Source organism: Panicum virgatum, chromosome 2K (assembly GCF_016808335.1).
Source record: "Panicum virgatum strain AP13 chromosome 2K, P.virgatum_v5, whole genome shotgun sequence".
Taxonomy (NCBI): Eukaryota; Viridiplantae; Streptophyta; class Magnoliopsida; order Poales; family Poaceae; genus Panicum; species Panicum virgatum.
Genome location: NC_053137.1, coordinates 54932950 through 54953412, shown reverse-complemented (window position 1 = coordinate 54953412; position 20463 = coordinate 54932950). Strand labels below are relative to the sequence as shown.

Below are 20463 nucleotides of genomic sequence, written 5' to 3'. Positions count from 1 at the left end.
CCGACGGAGAACGCCGGCCGTGTGTGGGCGAGGTAGCGGAGGCTCCCCACAAGACGCCGGTACTGAGTAGCGTCCACCTCCTCCGCCGTGCTGTCACGGCTCAGCTTCAGCCTCTCCTCCATCGGAGTGAGGGCTGGGTTGCAGTCGGTGAGCCCAGCGAGCTCGACGACGCGCTTGGCGTAGGCGGTCTGTCGAAGTGTGATCCCGGAGTCGTCCTGGTGCACCTCGATCCCCAGGTAGAAAGAGAGAGGCCCCGAGTCGCTCATCTGGAAGGTGGCCTTCATCTCCTCCTTGAACACTGCCACCTCCGCATCCTTGGTGCCGGTGATCACCAAGTCGTCGACGTAGACACCCACCAGCAGGGCATTGCCTCCTTTGCCCCGCCGGTAGATGGCCGCCTCGTGCGGGCTTTGCTCGAAGCCCATCCCCTTGAGCGTGGAGTCCAGCTTGGCGTTCCACGCCCTCGGGGCCTGCCGCAAGCCATAGAGGGCCTTGCGCAGACGTAGCACCTTACCCTCCTTGCCGGGGATCGCAAACCCCGGCGGCTGGTGCACGTAAACCTCCTCCTTCAAGTCGCCGTTGAGAAACGCCGACTTGACGTCCATGTGATGGACACGCCAGCCCTCATGGGCAGCTAGCGCAAGGAGGAGTCGCACGGACTCCATCCGTGCCACGGGGGCGAAGGCATCGTCGAAGTCGACTCCCTCCTGCTGCACGAAACCTCGTGCCACCAGGCGAGCCTTGTGCTTGACGACGGTGCCGGCCTCATCCCTCTTCAGCTTGAACACCCACTTAAGGGTGATCGCGCGGTGACCGCGAGGGAGATCAGCAAGCTCCCAAGTGCGGTTCTTCTCAACCGCGTCCATCTCCGACTGCATCGCGGCACGCCAGGCCGTGTGTCCCTCGGCCTCTGCGAAAGACCGAGGTTCGCCATCGTCGCACGCGAGGTGCAACTGCGCCTCCAGGTCGTGAGGCACCAGTCCCGGCACCGGCTGGTCACCGAGAAGGTCCTCCATCGTACGGTACCGCAACGGCTCGCCGTCATGGTACGCGTCGACGCGCTCCTCGTCGTGAGAGAGCGGAGTAGCGAACTCCACCGGACTGTGCTCAGCACGAGCAGGTGTCGAAGTAGACGGGCCCGGAGGAGTAGCTATCGGTACTGGAGTGCGCGGCGTCGCCGGCTGTGGTGGTGCAGCCGAGGAACTCGGCGCAGCCGGAGTCGTAGTGGAAGGGCGTGGTGCCGCCGGTGTGGCGGGCGCCGGAGTCGGTGGAGGCTCTGGGACCGGGGTAGGCACGCTCGGCGAAGAAGAGCTGCCTACTCCCCCAGCTCCCTCGAAGTGGACGTACTCGACGGTGAAGTCGTCGCATGTCGGAGCCGAGCCGTCGTCCACCGCCTTGTCCCACGCCCATCCTCGCCCTTCGTCGAACACAACGTCGCGCGCCGTGCGCACACGCTGTGTCTCCGGGTCGAGAATGCGGTAGGCCTTCGAACCCGCCGCGTAGCCGATGAACACTCCCGGAGTGCTCCTGTCGTCGAGCTTGCCGATATGGCCAAGCTCTTTGGCGAACGCGAGGCAGCCGAAGACCCGCAGGTGGGAGACCGCCGGCTTGCGCCCATGCCAAGCCTCATACGGCGTCATGCCGTCGAGTGCCTTGGTGGGCGAGCGGTTGAGGATGTAGACGGCCGTCACCACCGCCTCTCCCCAGAAGACAGCCGGCATCCCCCTCTGCTTGAGGAGGGCCCGGGCCATCCCCACAACCGTCTGGTTGCGCCGCTCGACGACGCCGTTCTGGTGCGGGCTGTACGGCGCGGAGTAGTGGCGCTGGATGCCCTCATCCACGCAGTACGCCGCGAACTCGGCCGCCGTGAACTCGCCGCCGTTGTCGGTGCGCAGCACGCGCAACTTGCGGCCGCTCTCCGCCTCCGCAGCAGCCTGAGCACGCCTGATGGCGTCCGCAGCCTCTCCCTTGCTGCCGAGGATCATCACCCACATGAAGCGGGAGAGGTCGTCGACGAGCAGCAGGAAGTAGCGCCGTCCTCCTGGTGTGACCGGTGTCACCGGGCCACACAAGTCCCCGTGTACGAGCTCGAGCCGCTCCTTGGCTCGAAAGCTCGCCTGCTGGGGGAAGGAGTGTCGTCTCTGCTTCGTCAGCACGCAGACATCGCAGAGCTGCTCCACGTGGTCGAGGCACGGGAGGCCTCGCACCATCTCCTTGGCGCCGAGCCGCTTCAGGGCCTCAAAGTGGAGGTGCCCAAAGCGCTCGTGCCACTGCCATGCCTCGTCGTCCCTGCGAGCTGCAAGACAAAGAGGCTGGGCCACCCTGACATGGAGGATGTAGAGGCGGTTCTTCCCTCGAACCACCCTGGCGAGAAGCTGGCGACGGTGGTCCCAGATGCGGAGGACCCCGCTGTCGATCACCACACGGGAGCCGCTCTCATCGAGCTGCCCAAGGCTGATGATGGAGTTCCGCAGCGCCGGGATGTAGTAGACTCCGGTGAGCATCCGGTGCTCTCCGGACTTGGCGGTGAAGATCACGGAGCCCATGCCCTTGGTCTCCACGGCGGAGGAGTCCCCGAACCTGACGGAGCCACCTATGTCGACGTCCAGGTCGGAGAAGAACTCCCGCCGCCCGGTCATGTGGTGCGTGGCGCCGGAGTCAAGGTACCAGCCATCGACCCTGTCGTCGTCGGAGCCGTTGCCGAGGAGAACTCGGGCACGCGGCTCGTCGAGGTAGAGTAGAGCGGTGACAGGCGGTGCCGTCGGGTGCGGCTCCATGTCCCCGTGGAGTAGGAACAGAGCCGGCTCGTCATCCGGCTGGGCCTCCGCGACGTGGGCTTGGCCCCCACGCCTCCGCTGCGGGCAGTCCCTGGCCCAGTGGCCGGGCTTGCCACAGTTGTGGCAGGCGTCGTCTCGTGCCGCCTTGGGCCTGTCAGCGGCGCCGCCCTGAGCATCTCCGCGGGCGCCACCCTCGGCGCGCCCTCGTGCCCCGGCTTGGGCACCTCCGCGCCCCTTTCGCGGCTTGCCGCGCTTGCGGCCACCTGTCGAGGAAGAGGGCTCCCCCCTCCTCCTGTCACCGCGCCGAGCCTCCCACTGCTCCTGAGTGAGGTGGAGCTTCCCACCGATGGAGATGCCTCCCGAGGGAGGCTGTGGCTCGTCGCTGTCGACGACCTTGAGGCGACTTATCGCCTCCTCGATCGTCATGGTGGAGAGGTCCAGCAGAGACTCGATCGAGCGAGCGGTCTGTCTGTACCTCTCGGGGACGCAGCGGAAGAGCTTCTCGACGGCTCTCTCCTCGTCGTAGGTGTCGTCGCCGAACTGCACCACCTTCTGCAGCAGAGTGTTGAGACGGAGGGCGAAGTCATCAACATCCTCACTGGCTTGAAGGCCAGGTTCTCCCACTCCTTGCGAAGTGCCTGGAGAGTGGTCTTGCGGGCGCGGTCGCTGCCGATACGTGCCGCAGCGATGGAGTCCCAGGCCTCCTTGGCAGTTCGCTTCTTGGAAAGCGTGAACTGCCTCTCGGACGGGGCTACTGCGATGAGAGCATCTAGCGCCCGTCGATCCTCATCGTAGCCGACATCGCCGTACCGGACTGCCTCCCACATGTGCCGCACCTGGAGCTTCACCTCCATGACTGCGGCCCACTCGACGTAGTTGGTCTTGGTGGTCTTGGTGAGGGTGGGCCACCCACCGCCGGGACCGACGTCCCTGACCACCGCCTGGAGGCCGTGGTAGCCGGGGGCGCCGCCGCGCACACCCCAACCAGGAGCGCCGCCACCGCCCTGCGCGCCGCCGCCAGGGGCGCGGCCGCCGCCGCCAGGGGCGCCGCCTCCGCCCTGCGCGCCGCCGCCAGGGGCGCGGCCTCCTCCGCCGGGTGCGCGGCCCATTGGACCGTCGCCGGGCGCACCGCCAGGCGCGCCGCCGTCCAGGCAGCCGCCGGGCGCACGGGCCCCTGGACCGTCGCCGGGCGCGCCGCCGTCCAGGCCACCGCCGGGCGCGCGGGCCCCTGGACCGCCGCCGGGCGCGCCGCCGTCCAGGCCATCGCCGCCGGGGTGGGCTGCTGCCCACCGCGTGGTCCGCTCCCGCGCTCTCTCCCTCTCCAACTCCTCAAGGTCCTCGTCGGCGGTGGCGTCGCCGGCGATGGAGCCGCTGAGGCTGCCGCGCAAGGTCTCAACCTCGACCTCCGCCGCACGCGCCGCATCCTCCGCCTCCTCTGCTTCCACCTCCGCCCTGGCCGCTGCCAGCTCCGCTGCAGCTAGCCTGGCCGCCCTCGCCGCTGCTGCAACGGCTTGAGCCGTCGCTCGCCTGCGCTCCTCTGCCGCGGCGAGCTCGGCGTCTCGCTGGCGCCGTGCGCTCGAGGCGACCGAGCGCTGAGATGGTGCGTCGGACATGGCGCGACTCCAAGGGGCTGTTGCGTGGAGAGGGGTAAGGGAACGGGGAAGAAGCGGCTGGTGCAGCAGCTGCTGCTGCTGCAGTTGCTGGAGCAGCTGCTGCTGCAGCTGCTGCTGCTGCTGCAGCTGCTGCTGCAGCTGCTGCTGCTGCAGCTGCTGCTGCTGCAGCTGCTGCAGCTGCAGCTGCTGCTGCTGCAGCTGCTGCTGCTGCTGCAGCTGCTGCTGCTGCTGGTGCTGCTGCTGCTGGTGCAGCTGCTGGTGGTGGTGGTGGTTGGGCTGCTACAGAGGCTTGGGAAGGGGAGGAGCAAGAGATATCCAACCTACAGGAAAGTACGGCTCGGATACCAGATGTTAGAAGCTCAATTCTAACTCTCATTGAGCTGAGAGGATGACAATGAACTTGGGGCAATTTTCTGGTTTTCTCATATTCACAAACTCAAAGCCATGCCAACCCAAGGGGCTGGGGATAAATACTTATAGGCAGCCAAGGCAGGCAGCCAAAGCTTGCTGCAGCAAAAGATGCTAAGATGCTAGTCAAAAGAACTAAAGCTAGATGCTGTCCTAGCAAACTGACTGTCCTAACAAGATGCTGTCCTAGCAAACTGAAATATGCTAAAGGAATATATGCCCTGGTCCTTGCAAGGACTCTATGCCTTATCCATCCAGCACAAAGACTTATCCATCAAAATAAACATAAAGGCACTCACATCTGGCTGGGATGGATCCTATGTTGAGTTTGATAAAACAAATGGGGATTGCCTACTCAATGAAGCTACGGATACAATTACTGATATTTCTTTCCCCGAGATGTTACAGTTCAGTGATGGATTCTATCATAATGATGTTAACACCTCCAGGAGCTTCTGTAGAGTTTCGAGAAAGTGCAGGATCAATAAGAAGTTAGGGACTGCAACTGTATGTGTTGAAGGCCTTGAAGCTGATACTGTAAGCCAGATGAACTTCCCTGATATTCATGCTGTGTGGAACAGTGACTTGATGGATAGGCCCTGCATTGGGGATACTTCTCATCATTTTTCTCGTCTATCCTCGTTTACTGATACACCTTGCAGTCGTGCAAGGACTGGCTTGATACTTCACAAGAAATCAGATAAAAGCTTTGGTTCTTGGAACTGTGAAAATATTGACAGCGATGTTAGATTTGCTTTGGACAGATTTAGCAATGTTTCATCAATGATATGTGAAGGAACTAAAAATTTGGATAACTTTGACAGTGCAATACAGCCGCTTAATTACTTCAATAAAGATTGTGGTTCAACTGACCAGTTTGGTTCTGAAGATGACCTGATAATGTGGAAATCAAAATTTGACACGAGATTTTCAGTTGATATTTCTCCCGAGAGAAGTGATAATGGTTGCCATTTGAACATCCCTTCTTCCAATATTGCAAATGCTAACACACTTGCTCAAGATCTGCTGAATCAACACAACCTTGGACTGGACCAGAGATCCAGGCCTTCCAAGGGCAGTAGATCTAGGAGTCATTCTGCTCCACCATTTTATAGAGTGAAACAGAAATTCTCTCGATTAAATGAGCTGCTGAGCAAATTGGCCATAGATGGCGATAAAGGTATCTGCACTAACAGCCCTGAAGGTACATCCTACAACCATTGCCTCTTTTTGAATTGCATTTATATGAGGGTTAACTTTACATCTTCTAATCAAATGTAGGCAATGCATCTACACCTGTGGATATCTCACGTATGAGTTCAACCCAGCCTGTTCCTGAGGCTGATAGCAGTGAATTTTCAGACTTAAGTTTCAGGTAAGCTCATCCGGCCTAGTTTCCTGGATATACCTTTAGTACTTGAACGTATCTCTCTAAGTCTGTTATTATACACTTATCTTGTTTGGGTCAGCTCGAATGGATTTGTGAAACTTGGAGATGCATGTTCTGATGGGCTTGAGGATTCATCTGCTCAGATAACTAAATGGCGAGATGACTCTGGCCAGCATACAGTTGAGTATGCATCGGAGTTGGGATACTCACGTAGAGGTTGTATATGTCCTTGCTACTGTGCATCTTCTTATGTTCTTACTGCTTTACCTCCCTATGCAGGTTTCAAACTTGCCACATGGTCCTTATGAATTTTATGATGATGTACTTAGCATTTCTTCTGGGACCTTACATCTCTCTTGTAACTCGCTAGTTCCTGAATGTGTTGACAAGAACTGCTTTGAGGAGGCAAGGGTCTTGTTGCAGCTGGACAAGAAATTTATTCCTGTGATATCTGGGGAAACTATTCTCCTTGTTGATCAGGTTCACTTTTTCTCATTTTTGCAAGGGGATTAGGTTCACCGTTGGTACCTTCATTTTTAAGGGCCTTGGTACAATGGTAGTAGATTCTAGCATACTATCTATTCTTGTTGTTTTGTCTGGAACAATCATGTTATGGAAATAAAAAATATTTTTCTTGTTACTGCATTTGAGCAGTCAAATCATGAGTCAATGCTCATGCTCTCTACCAGTTGCTTATTTCTTTTTATTCAGTAAACCTTTTAGTCAGTTTTACTAGTACTGATGCAAATTCAACTACTCACATGGAAATACTTAAACCTTTAGATATTGTTATCCTTTGGTATAAAACAGTTTCTAAAATATGCCCTAAAGCATTTGGATTATATATCTATACCAAAATGTGGATCATGCATTTCTTATGTTCATGTTCATTCAGAACTAGGTAATACATATGCTGAACTGCTGATGAAATGCTTTTATTTCTCAAAAATATAGCAAGCCATGTACTTATGTCCTCTTGTTTTACTACTATACTATACAGCATGCAGCTGATGAAAGGATACGTTTAGAGGAGCTCCGAAGAAAAGTTGTTAATATTACAGTGGCCAGGAAAAAAAATATTTTACTCTTTCATACTCATATGGTGATCGTGCAGGTTTTATCAGAAGAAGGCCATGTTGTCACTTACTTGGACTCTGAGGAGGAATTAGTACGTCATGTTTGATAGTCATCATCCGATGCATTATGTTAATATTGCATTTGTGAACTTCTTTCAATACTATGCTGTGTTCAATACTGTACTCAAAAAAAAATCAGTCTCTCCCTGAGACTGGGTTTCAATTGTTCCAGAAGTTTGCTGAGCAGATTCGGAAATGGGGCTGGATCATCAGCAGTGGTAGCAATTCCTCTGAATCATTCAAAAAGTAGGTGCCTGACTAGCATTTGGTTTTTGGGGAGCTTTTTTCCCTGAAGTGGAAAAGCCATTCACCTCATATATATGGATCAAATGTATGACTGTCATTTGATCATTTGCTCTGTATATTTCAGGAACATGAACATTCTGAGGAGACAAACCCGTCTTGTTACTCTTGTTGCTGTAAGGAACACCCTTGCTTCTTGTTGGTGTATATGTGAGCCCATGTATAGAGGCCCATCTAGAGGCTTATGTATATGATCTATATATCCCATCCTTCTAGGGTTTGGAGGAATACAAGCCATTATTCTCTCCATCATGGTATCATTAGCCTAGGGTTAGGTTTCCTCTCTCCCCTCCCACCTCTAGCAGCCAGCACCACCAGCCGCCGCCGGCGCCATGGCCGGCCAGCCACCGGTGCCGCCGCTGCCCCTCTCCTCCTTCCCTCCCCTCCTCTTCCTCTCCCTCCTCCTCTGCTCCCGCTCGCGCAGATCTGGGCACCTGGGCCGCCGGCGCCCGGCCGCCGCCGCCCGGCCGCCGCCGCCGGCTTTCCCACCGCTGCCGCTCCTCCCCTCCCGCCCTGGGCCTCCCCGACCGCCGCGCTGGTCCTCCTCGAGAGCTTGCCGGTTGCGGACGCCGCCATGGGCGCGGGCGCTGCGGCCTCCTCTGCTCCGGGCGCCGCGGGGGGCGCGCCGGGCGCCGCGGCCTCCTCTGCTCTGGGTGCCGCGGGGGGCGCCCCGCCGCCTGGGCCACTGCCGCAGCCGCCTGTGCTGCCCGCGCCGCCCCAGCCGCCGCCTGGGCCACTGCCGCCTGTCCTGGAGCCGTCCGTACAGGGCCAGACGCGCGTGCAGCCGCCCCTGCGGCCCCTGGCCGCCGCCGCCGCCGATCCTGCTGCCGCGGGCGCCGATTTGGCTGCCCTGCAGGCCGCGCTGCAGGCCGTGGCCGCCGATCCAGCCGCCGCGGCCGCCGCCGCCGCCGATCCCGCGTGGACCGGTCTCGGGATGGCGCCCGAGGATGCACCGCTCACCGCCGCCGCTTTCCGCGGGCAGCAGGCCGACGCCGCTCTCGCCGCGGCCCTCCTCGCCGCCAAATCGGAGGCTTCGGCGGCCCAGGAGCGGGTCCACGTGGTTGCCCTCGCCTGGGAGCGCGAGCGCGCCGCGGCCGACGCCTCCGCTTTCCGGGTCGCCGAGGCGGAGCACTTCCTCCGCGTCTTCTCCGGCCAGCTGCCGTCGACCCCGAGCCCGGCGCCTCTTCCTCCCGCCAGGCCCCGCCCGCTGGATCTGGAGCCCGGTACGACCCGACCGACCTCATGGTCGCCCAGCTCCACCTCCAGGCCGCCGGCGTCCAGAACATCAGGACCCTGGTCACCGTCCTCCTCGACCCGACGTCCTCCTACGGACGCTGGCAGCACTAGGTCCTGCTCGCCCTCCGCCGCTACGCCCTCGACGACCACGTCCTCGACACGCCGATCGAGGCGCAGGACGTGGCGTGGCTGCGCCTCGACAGCGTTGCCATGTCCTGGATCTTCGGGACCATCTCCCTAGATCTTCAGGACCTCGTCAGGACCCATGGCGGCACGCGTGCCAGGCCTGGGTGGCGCTCGAGGGGCAGTTCCTCGGCAACGCCGAGTACCGCGCCCTCCAGCTCGACGCCACCTTCCGCACCTTCGTGCAGGGGGACCTCTCCGTTGGCGAGTACTGCTGGCGGATGAAGGGTATGGCTGATGCCCTTCACGACCTTGGGGATCCGGTGTCCGATCGGGTCTTGGTGCTCAATGTCCTGCGGAGCCTGAGCAGCACCTATGACCACCTGAAGAGCTGGATCGACCGCCAGAGGCCCTTCCCCTCTTTCTTGCAGGTCCGGGACGACCTCGCCCTCGAGGAGATCACCAGGGGTCTCGCGCCCGGATCGCCCGCGTCCACCTCCACCGCGCTCGTCGCTGCTCCACCGGCTTTCTCCTCCACCCCTGCCACCTCTCTCCTTGGTGCTGCTCCCGCCGGGCAGACCGGAGGTGGGGGGCCGTGGACGTCGTCGGCGGGGGGGGGGGGAGGGGGGACGTGGTGGTGGTGGTGGCACTGGTGGCCCTGCTTCTGGGGGTACCGGTACCGGTGGGGGCCGTCGGGGCGCGCCGACTCCTACGGCTCAGGCTCCGACTCCCGCTCCTGCCCCTGCCCCTGGAGGTACGCCCTGGCCATCCTTCAGCAACCCATGGTCAGGGCGCATCTCGATGTGGCCGTTCCAGGGTCTGGGGGGGCCTCGTCCTCAGCTCCAGCCGGCGGCCATGTTCACCGGTGCTGCTCCCCTCTCCGCGCCGTACTGGACCCCACCCGCTCAGCCCAGCCAGCAGCCGACCTGGCCTGGGGGGTGGGATCAGGCCGCTCTGGCACAGTCCTTCAGCACCATGGGACTGACGCCGCCGGTCAGCACCGAGTGGATCGCCGACTCGGGTGCCTCGTTCCACACCACTCCTGATGCCGATATCCTCTCTTCTGTCCGACCCCCACACCCCTCGTCCTTCTTCTATCATGGTTGGTGATGGGTCTTGCCTTGTCACCGCCGTGGGTTCTGCTCCTCGTCTTCCTAATGTTCTTGTTGCTCCTCAAGTAGTTCACAACCTTATTTCCATTCGCCAGTTTACTGCTGACAACTCTGTTCTATCGAATTTGACTCTTCTGGTCTTATTGTGAAGGATTCGGCTTCCCGGCGTCCGCTCCTCAGATGTGACAGCCCGGGGCCCCTTTACACTCTTCGGCTTCCTGCTTCCGCTGCTCCGTCTTCGATTTCTTCGTCTACTGCTTTTGCCGTGACGCCTTCTTCCACCACCTGGCACCGCCGGCTTGGTCACCCCGGCCGCGACGTTTTGACTCAACTCAGTCGTAGTACTGATGTTCCATGTACTAGGGCTCCTGCTGAGCACCTCTGTCATGCGTGCCAGTTAGGTCGTTGTGGCAGTACCGCCCTAATTAATCCGGCTCAAGTGCGCTAACCATCATCTTAAAGACAATCCCGGCTAACACGCACTTCAAACGGAGTAATTCGGCAGTGCTGTCGGGTAAAGTCCCGAAGAATCCACCTGAGCGTCGATCGAACCCAAAGCTTACATGTAACCCACACGAAGGTGAGTCCAGAGAGTACAACATTTCACAAATATATTACATTACAGAGTCTTAACTTAATTATTACAAACCAAGTTCGAAATCATTGAAAGGTACTTGGAATTCGAAATGAAAGTAGTTCAGAGTTCATTGCAGCGGAAAATAAAACGAGTTCTAAACGACGATACATGATGTCATGATGAAGCCCGTACATGACATCACTCGGCATTGCCATCGTTGGCCGGAGTCGTATCCCACTCCACCGACCAACCAGGGGGTAAGGTACACGGCCAAGTCAAGCTAGCAATCATGTCCTCAAAAGTATTACCTGAAACAAAAATTGAGCCACAAGCAAGGCTGAGTATACTAATACTCCGCAAGGCTTACCCGACTAGGATATAACTAACCCTCTAACTAGACATGCAAGGCTTTTGGCTTGAGGGGTTTGTCTTTGCCGAATAGCAGTGAGTCCTTATTTTCCGATTTTAGCTTTCAAGTTCTATTATGATTAACCATCCTACATTAGCATCTATCCTAAAGCATACATGGTGGAAAGCAATTATTTTTCATCAATCAACCAAATTTCTCATCATCATCGTTCCACTTCTTACTCTATGTGGCAAAAGGGTTAAGCAGTCTCAATATCCGTGAGAGACGGACGATTCGAATCGAATTTGTTAACCTGGCCAGGCAGACCTAAACACACGCATGGGGAATGCAATCACCCACGCGACTTTTCCCCTTTTTCCCCGGGCATGAAACAGGCCCACCGTCCTAGGGTGCCCTGCACCCGTGCGTGACCATAGACCAGACAGTGGGGAGTATGTTCCACGGCCGGTTCCATCAGGTACTTAAGCTTACCGATTACCATATTCTCGGCATGTGGTTAGTACGTTCAAACGCTTAACCACCACTACCACACACCGCAGCCTTATCCATTTTGACTAAACAGACGGGGTATCACAAGTACAACAACCCCGCCCGTAAACCTTATATTGCAGTGTATAGCAAGCATTCAACTCCTATGAGCTCGCGAGTGACAGGCAATCACTCGACTTCTACCGAACCATTAGCATAGCCAACTAGCGACCTACACATACTAGTGTTCAAGCATAGGTACCTAGGATCATGCAACTAAGGTTCCAAACAATTCCTGCAACTTAAATGCACAGATAAACAGGAATATACATAGTTGCATAATTTCAAATAGGTAGAACATGATCCGGGGCTTGCCTTCCTGAGTGTAACTAGCTGTGGGCTCTTCCGAAACTGGGTTCGGGTCTTCGGTAGCTTCAGTCAGATTTACTTGAGCTTCACGCTGCTCACTCTCGGACTCCGGCACCAACTCGTACGTACCGTCAGGTAGAGTAGTCGAATCTATATGAAATGCATACGCGTGAGTTATTTTAGTGATATGATTTAATCAATTCTTCACTAAAGAATTATACTCTAACACAAACTCAAGATGATTTACAAAAGATTATGTTACATCATTTTGGACAACCCTTTATAGAGTAATAATCATTATACTGACTCCATAAAGTAACTCGGATGGGTTTTCTCTTTTATCCCTATGCAGCAAAAGAAGATTTTTCTTATTTATTACTAGGTTAAGCATGTCCTTATCATAAATAATGTTAAACAGAGATTCTGGGTTTGAAATTTTTATGTAAGATACATATATAAATAACTTACCTACTGTGAAATTTTCAGCCCATTTTATGCAGCCTATTAACCACTAAAAATAAAACAAACAGCTACTGCTGGAAACAAAAATGAATTTTACAGGTCAAAATATGAAAGTACTGGTAATGAAATTTTAACTGAGTGTTGTTTACCGAAAGATGAGCCTGCCATAAATTTTTCACAAGTAAACAAGCATTTTATAGGGCATGAAAAATAGCACAAAGTAATGATGCATGGAGCGAAATTAAATTCCATAGGCTGTTATACTAAGTTCCAGAGCCTCATATTTTACCAGTATGGTTATAAAATCAATTTAATCCCCTAGAAAAATTATCAGATTTTTCTATGCAAATAAACTATTTTTCTTGATTTAGTGTAAATAGCTATACTATTAATTAGTTGGACTGGTTCCTCCTATCTAAAATTTCTCAAAATTTTTGTACAGTAACTAAACATCAATTTAAAGGCACTGTAAAAGTTTGAGCTCATTAAACCAAGCTAAACAGTATGTACAAACAAACTAATTTAAAGTAGGCATAAAGCAAGATGTAAATAAACCGATAGCTAGGCATATCAAAAGTCTATGAAACTTTTACACAAGGTTACACACCTAACATGTACCCTACTGGCCAAAAATGGCTAACAACTCATGCTTTCAACTTGAGATCTAATATAAAGTACATTTCCTTTGCATTTTAAATGAAATAAAAACTATTGAGCAAATGAAAAAGTGCATGTAACAAAAGTTGTAGATATCTTTTCTAGGATTCCATAACAGTTGAGTTTGCATTTTTCCGATTTTTCTACGATTTTTAAACGAATTTACAAGTTCACTGGAAAATCTAGAAAATACAAAAACACAGATTGCAAAGGGGCCCCTGGATTTTTCACTTAACCCCCTGGAAATCTAAAACAATTTGCGCTGGGGTCCCTGGCCGGAGGTAGGAGACAGGGGATGCGGCGGCGGTGCGTTTCCCGGCGAGGAGGGGCTCGCCGGCGGCGGGGAGGGGGTCCTAGGGCAAGAGCTCGCCGAGATCTACCTAGGGGTGGGTGATGTGGTCGACGGGAACGGCCGGAGCAGGGTCGGCGGCGGCGTCCAGGGAGCGGCGGCGGCGACTGCAGCGAGCGGCGGCGCTCCGGTGCGGGAGGAGGGGCAAGAGCAGGCCGGGGAGCTTCACTTCGCCCTGAGGAAGCTAGCTCGGGGCTCGACTGGAGGCGGGGAGGGGCGGAGCAGGGAGGTCCGCGGCGGGCGGGCGGCCGGCGGTGTTCACGACGGCGGCGGCGGTGTTCCGCGGCGCTGGGAGGCTCCGGGGAAAATTGGGCGGGCCTGGGAGCTGCCTGGGGGTGAAATAGAGCTCGTTGCGTGCTCGGTGGGGGTGGAGGGGCGCTGAGCTGGGCCCTCCACGGGAGCCGTGGCTCGGCGGGCGGGAATGGGGGCGCGGCGGCGCTTGCGCAGTGGCGCGGCGGCGCTGGCCGTTCTGGGCGAAGGGGTGGGGCTTGGGCGTGGGGAATGGGGCGTGGGCGAGCGGGCACACGCGCGGCGCGAGCTAAAAGGGGGAGTGAGGGCGTGAGGAGGGGCTGGGCGCAGAAGAGGGCAGCGGCGGCGGTGCGCGCGGCCTGGCGGTGGCGGGCTCGCCAGGCGGCCTTCAAGGCGGGTCAGGGCGCAGCAAGCGGGCCGGTGGCGTGGGTAGCGACGCAGCGGGGGCGGGGCGATGATGGCGGGGTGGCGTGCGGGCGGCAGGTGCACGGCCGGCCGGTTTGGGCGCTACGGCGGCGAGGCGGCGCGTCGCCGTGCGCTTGTCGCGGCGTGCTCGTCAACGGGCTGGGCGCGGCGAGGACGGCGTGCACGCTCAAGTGGAGGGGGCGTCAGCGGCGCGGCACCGCGGGGCAGCGCGAGGCAGCAGGGCAGCGAGCTTCGCGGCAGCGGCGCAGCGAGGCAGCAAGCGCACGCGCGCTCAAGTGCCTGCGCGCGCACGCAGAGCAGAGAGGGGAGTCAGCGGGGAAGAGAGAGAGGAGAGAGGAAAAGGGAGTGGAGAGAGAGAAAAGAAAGTCCACTGTTTGACTTAGCAAAAACTCAAATTTTTCAATTGAAGCTCGAAAAATTTTGAACACGAAAGTTGTTCAAAATTAAATTTCCTACAACTTTCCTTTCAGGCAAAACTTCATTTGAGCGATGGTTTGGAAGTTCAAAATTTGAATTCAAGTTTAAGGATCCCGCTTGTTTTTCGGGGTTAATTCAAAATTTTCATGTTGGAACTTGAAAAACTTTGAACACGAAAGTTGTTTGTTTTGTCCAACTCTACGACTTTCGTTTTGGGCAAGAGTTCATTTGAGCAAAAGTGTGAGGGTTGACTTCTTGGCGTGTTTAACTGAATTTCGGCTTTGCAGTAATTGAGAAGTTGGGGGAGGGTTTAACGTGTCATCGCATGTGAATTGCCTGTTTTATATAGTGTTAAACACCGGAGGTGTTACAGTCGTCATGTTAGACTTCTGTTTTCTTCTTCTTCGCATGCGTCGCATGTTTTTGATCTTATTCACTGTGACCTGTGGACATCTCTTGTACTCAGCATGTCTGGCTATAAATATTATCTGGTCATTGTTGATGATTTTTCTCATTACTCTTGGACTTTCCCTTTGCGCGCCAAGTCTGAGACCTTCCCCACTCTCCTCCACTTCTTTGCCTGGGTGTCCACTCAGTTCGGCCTCACCGTTAAGGCCGTCCAGTGTGACAACGGGCGGGAGTTCGATAACTCCACCTCCCGTTCCTTCTTCCTCTCTTGGGGTGTTCAGCTGCGTATGTCTTGTCCGTATACCTCTCAGAACGGCAAGGCTGAGCGGATGATTCGCACGACGAACGACGTCGTGCGCACCCTTCTGATCCAGGCCTCTCTGCTCCCGCGCTTCTGGGCTGAGAGCCTCCACATCGCCACCTACCTACTCAACCGTCTCCCGTCCACTGCTTCTCTTGCTCCCACTCCACACCACGCTCTCTTCGGTACCCCTTCTCGCTACGACCACCTTCGGGTCTTGGGGTGTGCATGTTACCCTAACACCTCCGCCGCCGCTTCTCACAAGCTGGCGCCCCACTCGACTCGTGTGTTCCTCGGTTACTCCCCTGGCCACAAGGGGTACCGATGCTTTTGTTAGCAGCTCAATTTTCACTCTCATTGAGCTGAGAGGATGCCACTTAAGTTGGGGAAGTTTTCTGGGTTTTTCTTCATTCACACTCACAATGCCATACCTTCCAACGGGAGGGGTGGCCACACATATATACAGCCAGCCAAGGAGCTGCTAACTGCCTAGTCTAAGATGCTCCTGCTGTCCTAGAAAAGTAGATGCTAACTGCTGCTGTCCTACTAACTGCAGCTGTCCTAGCAAACTAAAAAGCAGTCCAAGATGCTGTCCTCTAGGGGCAGCACAAACCCACTGCATGCTGCAGCAAAAAGGAGATGCTGCAGCCCCACAAAGACCGAGAGTACAAGACTTATTCCCTTCATTCTCCCCCTAAGCCTTGTGCGTCGTCTTGTGGGAAAGTTGGACCATCCCGGTCCTGGAGCAAAGCTCAAGGAACTTGATCCTCCCAAGGGGTTTGGTGAGCAGATCCGCAAGCTGATCCTTGGTGTTGATGTAGCTCGCCTTGATGCTTCCTTCCTCCAAGCAGCCTCGGATGAAGTGATACCTCACCCGGATGTGCTTGCTCCGTTCGTGGAAAACGGGGTTCTTCGCCAAGGCCAGAGCGGACTTGCTGTCCACCCTGAGCTCCACTGCTCCAGTGTCTCTGCCGAGTAGATCACCAAGCAGTCGAGTGAGCCAGAGCGCCTGAGTCGACGCAGTGGAGGCCGCTATGTACTCGGCCTCGCAGCTGGACAAGGCCACTACCTGTTGCTTGACCGACTGCCAGCTAACGAGGCACTCGCCGAGGAAGAAGAGGATCCCGCTCGTACTCTTGCTGGTGTCGATGTCGCCGGCGTGGTCGCTGTCGCTGTACCCGACGAAGTGTGCCGCCCCAGGGCACCTCGGGTAGTGGAGACCGTGGTCGAGAGTCCCCGCAACATTGCGGATGATCCTCTTCACGGCCTGCTGGTGCTCCGTCGTCGGTCGCTGCATGAACCGACTGACGTAGCCGACGGAGAACGACAAGTCCGGCCGTGTGTGGGCGAGGTAGCGGAGGCTCCCCACAAGACGCCGGTACTGAGTAGCGTCTACCTCCTCCGCCGTGCTGTCACGGCTCAGCTTCAGCCTCTCCTCCATCGGAGTGAGAGCTGGGTTGCAGTCGGTGAGCCCAGCGAGCTCGACGACGCGCTTGCCGTAGGCGGTCTGTCGAAGTGTGATCCCGGAGTCGTCCTGGTGCACCTCGATCCCCAGGCAGAAGGAGAGAGGCCCCAGGTCGCTCATCTGGAAGGTGGCCTTCATCTCCTCCTTGAACGCCGCCACCTCCGCATCCTTGGTGCCGGTGATCACCAAGTCGTCGACGTAGACACCCACCAGCAGGGCGTTGCCTCCTTTGCCCCGCCGGTAGATGGCCACCTCGTGCGGGCTTTGCTCGAAGCCCATCCCCTTGAGCGTGGAGTCCAGCTTGGCGTTCCACGCCCTCGGGGCCTGCCGCAAGCCATAGAGGGCCTTGCGCAGACGTAGCACCTTACCCTCCTTGCCGGGGATCGCAAACCCCGGCGGCTGGTGCACGTAGACCTCCTCCTTCAAGTCGCCGTTGAGAAACGCCGACTTGACGTCCATGTGATGGACACGCCAGCCCTCCTGGGCAGCTAGCGCAAGGAGGAGTCGCACGGACTCCATCCGTGCCACGGGAGCGAAGGCATCGTCGAAGTCGACTCCCTCCTGCTGCACGAAACCTCGTGCCACCAGGCGAGCCTTGTGCTTGACGACGGTGCCGGCCTCATCCCTCTTCAGCTTGAACACCCACTTAAGGGTGATCGCGCGGTGACCGCGAGGGAGGTCAGCAAGCTCCCAAGTGCGGTTCTTCTCAACCGCATCCATCTCCGACTGCATCGCGGCACGCCGTCGTGGTACGCGTCGATGCGCCCCTCGTCGTGAGAGAGCGGAGTAGCGAACTCCACCGGGCTGTGAGCAGGTGCTGGAGTAGGCGTGCCCGGAGGAGTGGCTGTCGGTGCTGGAGTGCGCGGCGTCGCCGGCTGTGGTGGTACAGCTGAGGAACTCGGCGCAGCCGGAGTCGTAGCTGAAGGGCGTGGTGCCGCCGGTGTGGCGGGCGCCGGAGTCGGTGGAGGCTCGGGGACCGGGGTAGGCACGCTCGGCGAATAAGAGCTGCCTACTCCCCCAGCTCCCTCGAAGTGGACGTACTCGACGGTGAAGTCGTCGTACGTCGGAGTCGAGCCGTCGTCCACCGCCTTGTCCCACGCCCATCCTCGCCCTTCGTCGAACACAACGTCGCGCGCCGTGCGCACACGCTGTGTCTCCGGGTCGAGAATGCGGTAGGCCTTCGAACCCGCCGCGTAGCCGATGAACACTCCCGGAGTGCTCCTGTCGTCGAGCTTGCCGATGTGGCCAAGCTCCTTGGCGAACGCGAGGCAGCCGAAGACCCGCAGGTGGGAGACCGCCGGCTTGCGCCCATGCCAAGCCTCATACGGCGTCATGCCGTCGAGTGCCTTGGTGGGCGAGCGGTTGAGGATGTAGACGGCCGTCACCACCGCCTCTCCCCAGAAGACAGTCGGCATCCCCCTCTGCTTGAGGAGGGCCCGGGCCATCCCCACAACCGTCTGGTTGCGCCGCTCGACGACGCCGTTCTGCTGCGGGCTGTACGGCGCGGAGTAGTGGCGCTGGATGCCCTCATCCGCGCAGTACACCGCGAACTCGGCCGCCGTGAACTCGCCGCCGTTGTCGGTGCGCAGCACGCGCAACTTGCTGCCGCTCTCCGCCTCCGCAGCAGCCTGAGCACGCCTGATGGCGTCCGCAGCCTCTCCCTTGCTGCCGAGGATCATCACCCACATGAAGCGGGAGAGGTCGTCGACGAGCAGCAGGAAATAGCGTCGTCCTCCCGGTGTGACCGGTGTCACCGGGCCACACAAGTCCCCGTGTACGAGCTCGAGCCGCTCCTTGGCTCGGAAGCTCGCCTGCTGGGGGAAGGAGTGCCGCCTCTGCTTCGTCAGCACGCAGACGTCGCAGAGCTGCTCCACGTGGTCGAGGCACGGGAGGCCTCGCACCATCTCCTTGGCGCCGAGCCGCTTCAGGGCCTCAAAGTGGAGGTGCCCAAAGCGCTCGTGCCACTGCCATGCCTCGTCGTCCCTGCGAGCTGCAAGACAAAGAGGCTGGGCCACCCCGACATGGAGGATGTAGAGGCGGTTCTTCCCTCGAACCACCCTGGCGAGAAGCTGGCGACGGTGGTCCCAGATGCGGAGGACCCCGCTGTCGATCACCACGCGGGAGCCGCTCTCATCGAGCTGTCCAAGGCTGATGATGGAGTTCCGCAGCGCCGGGATGTAGTAGACTCCGGTGAGCATCCGGTGCTCTCCGGACTTGGCGGTGAAGATCACGGAGCCCACGCCCTTGATCTCCACGGCGGAGTCCCCGAACCTGACGGAGCCACCTACGTCGACGTCCAGGTCGGAGAAGAACTCCCGCCGGTTGCGGCTCCATGTCCCCGTGGAGTAGGAACAGAGCCGGCTCGTCATCCGGCTGGGCCTCCGCGACGTGGGCTTGGCCCCCACGCCTCCGCTGCGGGCAGTCCCTGGCCCAGTGGCCGGGCCTGCCACAGTTGTGGCAGGCGTCGTCTCGTGCCGCCTTGGGCCTGTCAGCGGCGCCGCCCTGAGCATCTCCGCGGGCGCCACCCTCGGCGCGCCCTCGTGCCCCGGCTTGGGCACCTCCGCGCCCCTTTCGCGGCTTGCCGCGCTTGCGGCCACCAGTCGAGGAAGAGGGCTCCCCCCTCCTCCTGTCACCGCGCCGAGCCTCCCACTGCTCCTGAGTGAGGTGGAGCTTCCCACCGATGGAGATGCCTCCCGAGGGAGGCTGTGGCTCGTCGCTATCGACGACCTTGAGACGACCTATCGCCTCCTCGATCGTCATGGTGGAGAGGTCTAGTAGAGACTCGATCGAGCGAGCGGTCTGCCTGTACCTCTCGGGGACGCAGCGGAAGAGCTTCTCGACGGCTCTCTCCTTGTCGTAGGTGTCGTCGCCGAACTGCACCACCTTCTGCAGTAGAGTGTTGAGACGGAGGGCGAAGTCATCAACATCCTCACCTGGCTTGAAGGCCAGGTTCTCCCACTCCTTGCGAAGTGCCTGGAGAGTGGTCTTGCGGGCGCGGTCGCTGCCGATACGTGCCGCAGCGATGGAGTCCCAGGCCTCCTTGGCAGTTCGCTTCTTGGAAAGCGTGAACTGCATCTCGGGCGGGGCTGCTGCGATGAGAGCATCCAGTGCCCGTCGATCCTCATCGTAGTCGACGTCGCCGTACCGGACTGCCTCCCACATATGCCGCACCTGGAGCTTCACCTCCATGACCGCGGCCCACTCGACGTAGTTGGTCTTGGTGAGGGTGGGCCACCCACCGCCGGGACCGACGTCCCTGACCACCGCCTGGAGGCCGTAGTAGCCGGGGGCGCCGCCGCGCGCACCCCAGCCAGGAGCGCCGCCACCGCCCTGCGCGCGGCCTCCGCCGCCGGGTGCGCGGCCCCCTGGACCGTCGCCGGGCGCACCACTAGGCGCGCCGCCGTCCAGGCAGCCGCCGGGCGCACCACCGTCCAGGCCGCCGCCGGGCGCGCGGGCCCCTGGACCGCCGCCGGGCGCGCCGCCGTCCAGGCCGCCGCCGCCGGGGTGGGCAGCTGCCCACCGCGCGGTCCGCTCCCGCGCTCTCTCCCTCTCCAACTCCTCAAGGTCCTCGTCGGCGGTGGCGTCGCCGGCGATGGAGCCGCTGAGGCTGCCGCGCAAGGTCTCAACCTCGACCTCCGCCGCACGCGCTGCATCCTCCGCCTCCTCTGCTTCCACCTCCGCCCTGGCCGCTGCCAGCTCCGCTGCAGCCAGCCTGGCCGCCCTCGCCGCTGCTGCAGCGGCTTGAGCCGTCGCTCGCCTGCGCTCCTCCGCCGCGGCGAGCTCGGCGTCTCGCTGGCGCCGTGCGCTCGAGGCGACCGAGCGCTGAGACGGTGCGTCGGACATGGCG

The 20463-nt window shown here is 58.6% G+C and overlaps 1 protein-coding gene across 5 annotated transcripts in view; it reads left to right on the top strand.

Moving 5' to 3' along the window:
• Positions 1 to 20463, top strand: part of LOC120686260 (DNA mismatch repair protein MLH3-like) — a 31634-nt gene that overhangs the window by 5041 nt on the left and 6130 nt on the right. For 4 of the 5 annotated variants that reach the window (XR_005680115.1, XR_005680116.1, XM_039968449.1 and 1 more), the window contains 8 exons: positions 5078 to 6002; positions 6080 to 6173; positions 6268 to 6367; positions 6468 to 6668; positions 7189 to 7233; positions 7303 to 7356; positions 7464 to 7570; positions 7695 to 7743. Coding sequence is in view for 3 of the 5 variants with exons in the window: in XM_039968449.1 (XP_039824383.1) it covers positions 5078 to 6002; positions 6080 to 6173; positions 6268 to 6367; positions 6468 to 6668; positions 7189 to 7233; positions 7303 to 7356; positions 7464 to 7570; positions 7695 to 7743 (1575 nt within the window). In the remaining 2 variants the exon portion in view is untranslated. Of the gene's footprint in view, positions 1 to 5074; positions 6003 to 6079; positions 6174 to 6267; positions 6368 to 6467; positions 6669 to 7188; positions 7234 to 7302; positions 7357 to 7463; positions 7571 to 7694; positions 7744 to 20463 lie in introns of all 5 variants that reach the window. The other variant, XM_039968456.1, reaches the window with a different exon arrangement.